The sequence below is a fragment of the Perca flavescens genome, chromosome 18 (genome assembly GCF_004354835.1).
Source record: "Perca flavescens isolate YP-PL-M2 chromosome 18, PFLA_1.0, whole genome shotgun sequence".
NCBI lineage: Eukaryota > Metazoa > Chordata > Actinopteri > Perciformes > Percidae > Perca > Perca flavescens.
The window spans coordinates 12,816,750-12,829,829 of NC_041348.1; the positions used below are offsets into that span (position 1 = coordinate 12,816,750).

The 13,080-nt window shown below is 39.7% G+C and overlaps 1 protein-coding gene across 2 annotated transcripts in view; it reads left to right on the forward strand.

Annotated features, from left to right (window-relative positions):
- plcb1l (phospholipase C beta 1-like) overlaps window positions 1-13,080 on the forward strand; it is a 119,165-nt gene that overhangs the window by 84,489 nt on the left and 21,596 nt on the right. For both annotated transcript variants that reach the window (XM_028604520.1, XM_028604522.1), the window contains exons 14-26: window positions 4,219-4,393; window positions 5,663-5,749; window positions 6,200-6,270; window positions 6,635-6,731; window positions 6,847-6,931; window positions 7,286-7,410; window positions 8,142-8,296; window positions 8,414-8,578; window positions 8,774-8,873; window positions 9,207-9,311; window positions 9,422-9,537; window positions 12,129-12,267; window positions 12,956-13,009. In XM_028604520.1, the coding sequence (XP_028460321.1) occupies window positions 4,219-4,393; window positions 5,663-5,749; window positions 6,200-6,270; window positions 6,635-6,731; window positions 6,847-6,931; window positions 7,286-7,410; window positions 8,142-8,296; window positions 8,414-8,578; window positions 8,774-8,873; window positions 9,207-9,311; window positions 9,422-9,537; window positions 12,129-12,267; window positions 12,956-13,009 (1,474 nt within the window). The remainder of the gene's footprint in view (window positions 1-4,218; window positions 4,394-5,662; window positions 5,750-6,199; window positions 6,271-6,634; window positions 6,732-6,846; window positions 6,932-7,285; window positions 7,411-8,141; window positions 8,297-8,413; window positions 8,579-8,773; window positions 8,874-9,206; window positions 9,312-9,421; window positions 9,538-12,128; window positions 12,268-12,955; window positions 13,010-13,080) is intronic.

Consider the following 13,080-nt stretch of genomic DNA (forward strand, 5'->3'; position numbering starts at 1 on the left):
TCTTTGTATCTATGTCATCTGTCTCACAAACATATTGACATGTCCTTCGGCACCAACAAAATGTGTTGTCGCCGCCTTTTTTCTTCCACTCCTGGCACGCTCCTGAATGGCCTCCCAGACTTTACCTCTGTCTCTCTTTTCCAGTTTTCATTTTCAGTCACAGACACACACATACCTGTGGCTGTTTATGTGCCATGGAAGCCAACTTTTAATGATTCATCTCGCAGTCATTTTTATTTTCTCTTCATCACCCCTCTGTTATCACGGGAGTGCCTGCAAACGACAGCGGCGTCAGATTAAATGGAAGTGTTTTACGCTGTAATAATCTAAACGTGGCTTTTCTTGGCAGCCCTTTATCTGTCTCTCCTCTGTTGCCATGGCTACTAGTGAAAAGCTTGCTATGTCTCTTTGTGGCCAAACTCTTTCTGTTTTTTCTTTTTTTCCCCCCACAGGCGTCTTTGTGTGTAATGACGCAGGCACTTACGTGAGGCAAATGTTAGACACTTGTCGCACAAACTCTTGCACGCACACTGTCTGAAGGAACCCATGAAAACATGCCACTTATCCTGCACACATATGTACTTTAACATACTTCCTTGCACATTATTCACCCGGGATGTCTTGTCCCTGTTGATATAACATTGTAGAGCAGCTTAAGTTCCCAACAGCCTTCTGACCGGATTTGACATTGAAGTGTTATTATCAGGGGGAAGCCTTTCGAATGGAGTGGCTGAGGGAAGAAGAAGGAGAGAGATATGGGGAGACAAACACCAAGGGAGGAGTTAGAGAGAGAGAGAGAGAGAGAGAGACAGAAAAAGAAAGTGCCGTTGAGGAATCAGATTTCTACCACTGAGCATGTAATAACTGGGAAAGGTGAGTGCAATGACAACCACACCCCTCTGGCATTGAGACAGCCGTTTATACAGCGTATCAAATGGGATATCGGCTTCGTTTGTCCATAAGGGGCCGATAGGGTAATATAGCTAGATTGGTTCTGGCTGAGCCTAAGCCTAAGGTGAGAATAAAGAGGATTAGAGTTTTCTGAGAATTTCAAGCGCCTCCTGTGTGTCTCCACCCCACAAAACCTCTGGTGACTGGTGACTATGTTTGTTTTTCCAGTTACTCTGAGGACAGTATGCTCTTTCCAAAAACATTAGCTGAAATTAACTGAACATTGAATTTGCCAAGAACTTCTCTTCTTGTTTGTTATACCGCTCCCATCACTGCATTTATTATGCTGACAAAGGCTGTATTGCCAAAACAGTTTCATTATAACCAGGGGTTAAATTGGGATTTGTTATGTGGGGATGGGCTCTGTGGTTTCAGGGTTGGGTGGTTTCTTTTTATGGCCGGTTGCAACCTATAGGGCTGCACAGTATATCGCTTTTTTTTATCATCGTCACAATGTCAACTTGCGCAATAAACACATCGGGAAAGGTTTTTTGAGTTATTTGAAAGAGAGTATTAGTGGAAATCTGCAATTTTAAAATGTAACTATCATTTTTTTTTTGTGGTTGCTTTTGTGTTCAGTTCAATTTTCAGTTTGTTCAATAAAAGAATGTTGAAGAGTGGAAATCATTTCCTTTCATTTGTTTTTAATTCAACAAGCAATTTGTTGTGTTTTAGCAGTATACTGAAAGCAGCAGGAAGGCAGAACTGAGTACACTCTAATATCTGTTTAGTTATAGCAGGTGATATTGTTACTGCGATATTCTACAACGTTATCAGAGCCCTAGGAACCATGGTTAAGGTGCATTACCGCCACATAAACTGAGGTTGCTGATCTGCTTAATAAATGGCATATGGATTGCTGCATTGAAACAGCGCTTTTTTAGTCTTAGCGACCACTCAAAGCGCTCTACACTGGCCTAATTCACACACACATTCATATAGTGGTGGCTGGAGGCTGGGGGCTATCATACAAGGTGCCACCTACTCATCAGATAAACATTCACTCACATTCACAGCAATTGGAGTTCAGTATTTTGCACAAGAAAACTTTGCCGTGTAGATTTCAGGGTTCAGGGATCAAACCACCGACATTACGATTGGTAGACGACCAACCTACTCTACTACGTCTTGAGCCACAGCCACCAAACGGTAGATTTTAAGGCAACCTATTGACAGAGAGATAGGAAACCCCATGAAAGTTTGCAAGTTCTTACATCACCTCATTTAGGACCATGTTCTCTACAGCTAGAAAGAGAACGTGTTTTAGTCGTTGTTTGAATTATTAAGCACGTTGTATATACAAGATGTGCTAAGTTAAGAATCCCCTGATGACATAAAAGAGCATGTGCCAGGGCTGATCCCCGGACAACCTTGGAAAAATGTAACCCCTGATTATAAATGCAAAAAAATATGCAATATGTTGAGAAATAAGGCTATTTTTCTTGCAGTTTGTTCACTTTTGTGAGGCTTAGTTTTAAGCTGCAGGCAGACCAGAATTGGCAAGGCGAAATGTACACGCAAGCAGAAAGCAGGCGGGATTGAGAGTAGTGTGGGCAGACGAGCAAGCATAAAACTGTTGGTGCTAGCGTGTAGCTAGCAAGAAAACAACAACTTTCCACAAATTTAAGATAATACACCAAAGGTTCACAGTCCTGAAACACATTGTTGAATTTCGAAGAATTATTCAGATCCTTTACTTCAGTCAAATAAAATTGAAATTGATTGGTTGATTGATTAAGTGGCAATACCTCAATGTATAGTAGTTCACGAGTAAAGGTCCTGCATTCAAAATTGTACTTCACTAAAAGTACAGAGTTATTATTGGCAAAATGTACTTCGAGTATCAAAAGTAAAAGCACTATTTTGGCAGAATATTACTCCTGTGAGTGTTACATTATTATATATTTTATTGTTGAATCATTATGAATGTTAATGTTTTAGTTGAAGATCATTTCAACTACTTTACATACTTGTAGTTTGCTCTAGAACAACACATCATATTTTATGTTTAAGTTGATATTAAGTCAATCTTTGCAAAATCTCAATACAAAATGGAATTATTTAAGTAAAGTAAAAGTACCAAAAAACGGTACTGAAGTACATTACTTGAGTAAATCTACTTACTTTCCACCATTGGCCAGATGTCACAACTTGAAAGTGATGAGAAGTAGAGCGAATATATGAGAAAATATATTCCTAGAATCTGGTGCGACCATGTATTTACTTTTTTGGAGAATTTTCTGCCTCTATTGATGCCCTCTTTTCACCTCCTCTGTACAACTGAGACAAAAAAAGGGGGAAAAGCTTAATTGAATACATCCAGGTAAATTGTAGTTTAATCAAACACGTTTAGTGCTGTGCATTTAAGCGCAGTTAAAATTACGTGCCACATTCAGTGCTGAACTGGTTCAGTTTAAGTGGAACTGTTAGAGTGAAGCCAAAGCAAACAGGACATCTAATCTTTATTTTATCACTTCCCAGCAACAACATTAGAAAGGTGTAAATGGATGTGTGTGGCAGCCGGGAAAGTGGGTTATTGGACGGAAATTCTTGGCTTAAGTTTGGTGCCAGAATCACTGTTACCCTGCTCTTAAAAGTGAGAAATGTTTAAAGTTTTGTTTTGTTTATTAGCTGATACATTGTAAACTTTGTGTGTTGTGAATGTATGTTTGTGTGTATTCAACATTTCTGCTGACTTTCTCCGTAATGCATTATTTATATCCCTAAACACTGTGATCCGAAAGCAGTGTACCCAATAAATAAATCAGAGATCATCCTACTTCTTGCCAGCTCCCTTGAGAGGGTGAATGTTTGTGTTTAACAGTCAGTCCCCTCCCCCCAGGAAGCTGATTTAAGTGTTGAAAGTGTAAACTTTTGAGCTGTTACATCAACAGAGTTTGTATTGCTCAGTACCAACCTCACGGTCACTAACAAGCTCTGCCTTGCAGAATCTCCCAAGGGGAATTTTAAGCAGAATAAGATTTTCTAAAACTGCCATTCATTTACATTTTGAATGACTCACTCCAGTAAACAACTTCAGTATTTTCTTTCTGTAATTAGCTAATTTGTCTCCTAACATTTGTTTTTAGTTTTCGTGTTGACGTGTTTGTCACAAAAGAAACCACTTGTCTTTATCCTTCCATCCAGATCATACAACCATATAACAGTTTTACTTTATTCTCTTCCTCTGGACCTGTGTCTTTTTTTTTCTTTCTTTTTTTAACATGACCTCTCTGTGTTCATTGCTTTCTCCCACCCCCCGTCCAGCTGGAGTCTGGCGTGCCGCTACCGAGCCCGATGGAGCTGATGGGGAAGATCTTGGTGAAGAACAAGAAGAAACACCAAAAGACAGACGGAAGCACCAAGAAGAAGCTCTCGGAGCAGGTGTCCAACACCTATAGCGATTCTTCCAGTGTTTGCGAGCCCTCCTCCCCTAGCGCAGGTACAGCTAGCGCTCCCTTTGACACACAAGCGCTCACACTCACATCCTACAAACAAAGCCATCAAGTCCCACTGGAACCGTTGAGTTATGATGTTTCAAATGCAAAATATAGCCTGACCGTCTGGGTCCATCTGTAATATGGACCAACACCTCTATGCCATGCAGAAACTGAGTCACTGGAGCAAAACAGTGCTATTGTTTATCATTCATCATTTTCATGGCCCTCTCCATCAGCTGAAGGTATTATTGGCTATTGCATACCCTCCCTGTCCGGCGTATACACTGCTAGTCACTTGGGTGTCTTAAACACAGGCCGGTAGTGGCCTTCATTGTGTCGGTGTGTGTGCATGCGGCTGTGTGCACATTATACTATAACTGTCTAAATTCTAAATTTAATAAATTAAATTTATGGATTTTTATATTTTTTAGTTTTTAGTTTTCCCTTATTGTTCATATCTGTATTGTAGTTGGCTACACTTATATACACACAGTTATAGAATGAGTAGGGACCACTAAACTGAAAAAAGTAAGTATCTTAATTTGCAGATGTTCTGATTGTGTGTGTGTGTGTGTGTGTGTGTGTGTGTGTGTGTGTGTGTGTGTGTGTGTGTGTGTGTGTGTGTGTGTGTGTGTACATGCATGCTTCTTTTTATACTTTATATTTCCCAGTATCTATTTATGTTTGTACATAAAGGATATCATTTAGTTGTAAATGATAATAAACCTTGCAATCAATCACCTTTAGTTTTCTTTGATCGCTGAGCTGCAATCTTCATTCTTACACTGACACACACTGCCCCCTGGTGTAAGGAAAAAAGTTGCACAAGTGTTTGACTCTTATCTAACTGTCAGGAATCTTTTTTTAACTGGTGTGCATTGAGACAATCACCGATCAGTGGGGCGCAATGACATCTGCGGATCGGGAAAAATATACTTTTTATTTACAGATTAATGATGTTCAATCATGATGAACCATAAAAATAAAAGCATAGAAGTGTCCATTCCCATCTTTTGACAGCTTTGACAGTTGAGCACAGTAACATTTGAAGGCAAACTAGATGTTATGAAGAGCTTTGTATAGTTAATAAGGGCTATACAATTATTATTAATTACAGAGTAAAGAGTTGTATGACATACTGTACTGCATGATGGTAGACTAAACAACAGAACACAACACTTCAAATTAAGCTTTACAGTAGTTTGACCTTGTAATGTTGTACAGTGGGATGCAGGTTTGTTGCTTTTGATGAATTTGTTTTTTCCACACAGGTTCAACCAAAGAGGAGATGGCTGATTCCTCGCAGCCTTCAGAGGGCGCTGAGCTCAGCCTGAGGCCGCAGGGCAGAAAGTCTATTGGTGAGTCATACATAGTACATGACCTCAGATTCTGCGGGAAATCTTTGGCAGGGCTTTCATCAGGCAGGCTGCAGACACTGTAGGTCAGTCTGACCATTACACTGCTAAAATTAATTTCCTCAGTTAGTGTGACCTCAGATTCAGTGGGAAATCTTTAGTAGATCTCTCATTATGCAGGCGCAGATGACGGGGTCACCGCGACCAAAACAATATTAAAATGAATTTCCTCAGTCACCATGAGCTCCATGGGTTGGGCTTATTTGTGTTCCTGCTGTAGATGTAATGGAGGCAACTGATCCGTGAAAAAAGACTTGTTTGAAGGCAATCAGCTTTTAAACCAGTCTGTCCAACATTTTGCATCGAGTATGTGGCCATGTCTATTAAATGTACACACATTTAGCTTTATTTATTGTGTTTTACCTTTGACCATATTTGTGGCTCATGTTTCAGGTGAGGTGGAGGCAGAGAGTGAGGATGATGATGATGATGATGACGACTGTAAAAAGGGCTCAATGGATGAGGTGTGCATCTCATATGACATTTTGCAATCAGTTCAAATACTAGTAAAAATTTTAGATTTACACTACAGCTCAGTGTACTATTTGCATGCCATGTGCTGAGGCTGCCCTCTAATGTACATATTTGATAATACATTTTATTTCTACTGATGTGTTTCCAAAGTCTTGAATAATAAGGGCGGCTTTTCAGAAGCTCAGACACATCCTTCTCATTGTTTCCTAGCATTAAAGACAGACCTTTTGTTAAAACATTGTGCTGCATTACGTTCATATATTTGTGTGTGTGTGTGTGTGTGTGTGTGTGTGTGTGTGTGTGTGTGTGTGTGTGTGTGTGTGTGTGTGTGTGTGTGTGTGTGTTCATGTACAGGGTACAGCAGGCAGTGAGGCATTTGCTACAGTGGAAATGTCCAACCTGGTCATCTACATCCAGCCTGTCAAGTTTAACAGCTTCGAGGCTTCCAAAAGTATGTACAACATACCTGAAGACATTGCATGCAAAATGAACATACTGAATACATTTTTAACAGTGATTTTGGAAGAAAATCACTGTGATCAACATATCACCATATCTGCCCGCAGAGATCAATCGCAGCTTCCAGATGTCATCCTTCGTAGAGACCAAAGCTTTGGAACAGCTGACCAAATGTCCTGTAGAGTTTGTGGAGTATCCTTCTCAGTTTTACCACACTACTGAATATAACTCACAATGTTTGAGTTTGAATCTAATTTGCGTTCATGTTTAACTTCTGTTCTTCGAGCTGTGTCTGCAGTGCACGTACTGCATTAGGGCCCATTATATTCCTTATAGTAGTCTGCTCTTCACCACTTCACTCATATGGCTAATTCTGTTCTGTAGTAATGAAGAGATGATAATCATATACATAGAACTGTGAGTCATTGTTAGTAATTCTAGTTTTAAAGTCATAATACAATAGTTGAAGAAGTAGTTGTAGTAACAGTACCTGTTGTACTTTCTAATGCAGGCCATGCAGCATTGTCTTTAACCAGCTATGTTCAGATACAACAAGCTGCAGCTGAGCAGGATTTACCCTAAAGGCACTCGAGTGGATTCATCCAACTACAATCCTCAGCTCTTCTGGAATGCCGGCTGTCAGCTGGTGGCTCTCAACTTCCAAACAATTGGTGAGCGAGGATAGTGAAAGACATTTCTATTACATCTTTTTACAACAGAAAAATACTTTGCACATCTGTACCTTGAGACAGGTGCGTCTGGGACGAGTAGGTCAAACGTTGCAGAAAAAACAACAACCTGCACACTGTTTTACTTGCAAAAATAAATGTAATAGCTGTAATAGTTTCGGCAAGTTAGACAGTGTGTGGGAGTTTCTTTGCAACTTTTTATTACATTTTATTACTTATTATTACTTAAGACTCGGGGGGACAGGGCCTTTTCTGTGGTTGGACCTAAACTCTGGAATGCCCTGCCTCTCCATGTCCGAACTGCCCCTACAGTTGAGTGTTTTAAGGCACGTCTAAAGACACACTTTTATTCTTTGGCTTTTAATTCTGTGTGAGTTATGTGGTCCACTGTGGTGTTTATTCTTTCTTTTATTCTTTCTATATTTTATATATTTCTTTTTTATGAATTGTTTGTATGTTCTGAGTCTTCTGTGCAGCACTTTGGAAACTTTGTTTGTAAAATGTGCTCTAGAAATAAAGTGGATTGGATTGGATTGGATTACATCTTTTTAAATTGTGTAAATGCTTTATTCCTTGCAGAATTTATGATTTAAAAACTTTTTTAATGCCTCATTATGTAAATAATAAAGTTTGCATTTTTAAAGTTGGTTTGTCAGTTTTACTTCAGTGTTGTTGACTCACCTTAATATTATTATTCTGTCCTCACTCCGCAGATTTGTCCATGCAGTTGAACCTGGGCATGTATGAGTACAACGGGAAATGTGGCTACAGACTCAAACCGGAGTTTATGAGGCGGCCGGACAAACACTTTGACCCTTTCACTGAGAGCACAGTGGATGGGATAGTAGCCAACACACTGTCTGTAAAGGTGTGTGTATTTTTGTGTTGGTCTTTTTGTGTCTGCAAAGCTCTGTCTGTCTCTCTCTGTGTGTGTTTGATCATCGTTTATGCTCTCTTGCTTTCTTTCCTTCTACGGTCATTCCAGATCATTTCCGGCCAGTTCCTGTCAGATAAGAAAGTAGGCACGTATGTGGAGATCGACATGTTCGGCTTACCGGTGGATACCAAGAGGAAAGCATTCAAGACCAAGACTTCTCAAGGCAACGCCATCAACCCTGTCTGGGAAGAGGAGGCTATTGTCTTCAAGAAGGTTCTATGTTCTCTTTCAAGCTTTCAATATACCTTTATACAGTGCAGAGAACACATTCACTGCCAAATATACACACAGACATTTGTAATTACTGAATGTTCTAAAGGCTGAAATCAAATTTGAGACTGTTTCGGAAATGTATCAAACTCTGTGGTGTCATTTTAACAATGAGTGTTTTTTATACACGTTCCTCAGGTTGTTCTGCCCACACTTGCTTCATTAAGGATAGCCGTGTTTGAAGAAGGAGGGAAGTTCATCGGCCACCGCATCATTCCTGTGTCAGCCATCCGTCCAGGTAACAAAGATTTGTCAAAACACAGCTCTTATTGTCCACCATCAATTTAAACATCAGTTTAATTTAACAATAAATTCCACTTTTGGAATAGAGTCTGAGAATAAAGGAAATACACTGAAGCAAAGTTATAGAAGCATTTAGCTCTTTAAAATAAATACACCCTCAGAAACCAGAGACAGTACCAGAACAATTAAATGTGACATGTTTGAATAAGCTGTGGTTGTTTCCTGAAGTGTCTTTTAATTATCTGGATGCTTTGCAGCACTTGCAGATGCAGGCTGAGCTCCTGAATTGTTGTTTCTGAACTGATAGACGCTCAATCTGACTCTGCAGGCTATCACTACATCAGCCTAAGGAATGAGAAGAACCAGTCCCTGACTTTGCCGGCTCTGTTTGTGTATGTAGAAGTAAAGGACTATGTCCCAGACACATTTGCAGGTAAGTCAGGTGAACATATTAAAACCAAAAGTCAAATGTTTTCGTCCAGAAAACACTGCAGGTCCAGAGTCATGTTCAAAAGTCTGCTTCATTTTCTTTCTGATACTCAGATGTCATTGAAGCCTTGTCCAATCCCATCCGCTATGTCAACCTGATGGAGCAGAGAGCCAATCAGCTGGCTGCTCTAACTCTGGAGGAGGGAGGAGAGGAGGAGGGTGACAAAGAGGTGTGTGTGTGTGTGTGTGTGTGTGTGTGTGTGTGTGTGTGTGTGTGTGTGTGTGTCGCATATGCTGGACATCCCACACGTGTGTGCTCATATTTGTTTGTGTTTATGTGTGGAAAGCTTTGTGCCACTGATCAGTCACTAATCACGATGAGTGGTCCTTCAGCCAGCTGGCCGCTCGCTTCATTGTTAGGATCTTATTGGTTTAGGAATTAAAAACAGATGGTAGGGAGAATGAGAAGATGCAGACAGAGTGAAGTTCCCTTTCTCCAGCAAAACCCTATTAAGATGCAATTTAGAAAGAAGCAGGTCTTTAATATCACCGCACTTTAAAACCCACAGCCTTCCACCAGCACCGTTGTAGTGAAAGGATGGATTATGAACCACAGCTTGTTTCCAGCACAGATCCCCAAAGATATTATCAGCAGACTTTTGTTTGGACCATTTTTCATACCCAGTCGCTCCATGATAAACTGCACTGCAGCCACAGCTGTGGCAGTATTGTTGCTGCATTTCATTAAACTTCCTTCAGCATCCACCTGCGGGCTCTGATTATAGGTTTCCTCTGAGGATAGGTCTGTCATTGTGACTCTGTGTACTTTCACCTATAGGCTATGCTTTAAGGTGTTGTGACATGTTTAGATTCTAGATGTCAAAAAGGAACACAATTTACAAATCCGTTTACTTGTCTGGCTGAAATGGCTGATAAGACGTACATGGTAACTCCAGCTCAACCTTTACTTTGGTTTGTGACACGTTTTCTGACCATGTTGAAAGTCTCATTCACAAAAAGGGGATATGGTTTGAGGTTGACAACCAAATCAATCAGTCAGTTAAAAAATGAATACCTATGACAATTCCTTAGACCTCATATCGATCCTATCAAGGTCTGTAATTGTAAGGTTATAGGTCTAACCCAGATTTAAGCATAGCGTCAATCTTAAACGGACTGTATTTAAAGGTACCCCGTGGAGATTTTGACCACTAAAAACATTTCTATGGAGCTCACAAACGAGGACGCACATGCATGCTTGTATGCTTGCGGGCGACGTGATACACTGTTGATTATTTCACGTCCTCATTTCAACTGATCGACAATTGGTGGTGATAATGTGCCAAGAAATGTAGCAATGTACCAACAAAGGCAAGGAAGAAGAAGCGTAAATAGCAAAAATGTGGATGTAAAAAATACACAAAATTATTCAAAAATGTGTCTCTGAAAATTTTCTATGTGGAAGAAAATGCATTCAACACATTTATTAGACCTTAAGGATATACAAAATATGATTTGGTGAGACACCAAACATAAACATAACTTTGTTTAGAAAAGAAAAGGTACCATATCTCTGTCCTAGGCACTAAGAATCTCCAAATTACTTTTACATTGAAAGCACAGCCTGACTAACTGCTAACTAACTGTTGTGATGTGATTCACTATACAACAGTTGGCAGCTACCTTTAACTTTAGTACAGGCTGCAGTTTGAACATAACCTAAATGCCAAGCAGCTCAGAGAGTTAAACAAGTCTTGGCTGCTTAAGAGAATGTGACCTTCTGCTTTTTTCCAAGTGACATAACTCAGTAAACTAATGGGCCATCAACATTACAACAACAGAAGGAGAGTGGTAACCTTGTAGGTGCTGCATTGAGGGTAAAGTAGCTGCAATCTTTGTTAATGTGGTGTCATTTTGAATTTACTTGACAGAGAGTACAAGTAGCCAAGGAATAATGTAGGTGCAATGCAACAGGGAGCAGACAAAGGGATGTTATCTAAGGAGGGATGTGAGAGGCAAGGTAGGACACAGGGTCATCTCAGGTTATAACAAGAGGGGACCGGAAAAAAAGGGTTGTTCCTTTGGGGCTTGTATTATTTGATTTGCCAGCTGATATGATTAGCCAGGAGGATGTCAAAGGAGTGCTGTTTCATGCTGTGACCATGGCAACAGTCACCAAACTGGTAGAGCATCAAAAGGGAGAGCACATTGTGTGGATACGAAGGTAGAGAGAGTGGGGAAAGAAAGAAGAAGAGCTGTCTAGTGTGACTAGAACAGAGATTATTTAAAATTGGTTTAACATTTCAGAGATAAGGGCATATAGACCGAGAGCCAGCGCAGCCTAGGGGAAATTAAGATCTGCTGAGCCACGGCACTGGAACAATGTTGAGAGTGGGTTACCAAAGCTATGTCTACAAACTATCCTGCAGGACACAGGTACAACAAGAGACTTCTGAAAACAGATACCACCACTCAAGGAGGTTTTTCTTCCAAAAAAAAAAAAAAAAAACTTGTATGACTGTGTATTTGGAGGCTTTGTGACACAGAAGAATTAGATATTCAGTGAACTTTATATTCAAGTTTAAAATAGCAATGATATCACCTGAAAGCAGCAAAGAAATGTGTGACAATTTATGCAATGTTTGATTGTGTGTGTTTCTGCACCACCACTTGTAAACACTGAGAAGGTGTATATACGTGCTGTTCGTTTTACCGTACTTCATATTTAAAATGCTCTACAGAGGAGTCAGTGGTTAGTGCTGTATTCACAGATGTGTTAACTGGATTGATCTAAATGTTGAATCTTCCATGCGATGGACAGGTGGAGGCAGGAAGTGATGCCCCCTCAGAATCTAAGGTGGACCAGAGGGTGACGTTGCCTGCAGAGAACGGACTGAGCCACACACCCATTATCGCCCCCAAACCCCCTTCACTGGTCGGACACCAGCCCCAGTCTGCAGGTACTCCATGAATAACCAGCCTTCAAATCCCATCATCCCATTTTCCCAATATCTTAAATGTCACCTGCGTTCTAAATGCACTGAAATTATAACATTATGTTGAAACATCATATTCACTTTGAGTAACACTTGCTTCAAATATATTGTTAAACATTAGAAATACACAATAATTGTTCTATAAGAAAATGTGCAGATTCTTCGATGAGATAATACATTTGATTTAATTTTAGTTTGCTTTAGTAAATACCCTTACATTTTGAACCTTTTTATGAAATGTTGCAATTAATCTTCTGTTGTTAATCATGATAATACATTCATAATTTATCTGTCAATGTCTCTTATGGACAAGATTTTGAGGATTACGGGTTACAGATAATAGCCACAACTGAAAAGAGAAAAAAGATTATCATGACATTATATTAATATAATAACAGAAAATGTGTGCTTCTCTGTATGTTAATTAGATGTTTGGGGGGGGTGGAGGAGATAAACAAGGTTCTATTGTTCATAAAGAAGTTACTTGGCGCCCAGACAATATTCATAATCTATATTAAAAGAACATGAAAATATAATTTCTCTGTTGTAATAACAAAAATCAGAACCATTTCAGAAAAGATCTGAGATATTTTGTCACGTAGCTATGCAACCAAGTGGCAACTCAACATGTGAACTTGTTTTTGGTAACCAGGCTTATTGAAACCATCAGTGAAGACTGAAGACATCATTCAAAGTGTCCTCACTGGTAAGGTTTTGTTTTTAAACATCATCCTGATGCACACCCTTATGTGGTTATTATTCAGACTCAGACTGACT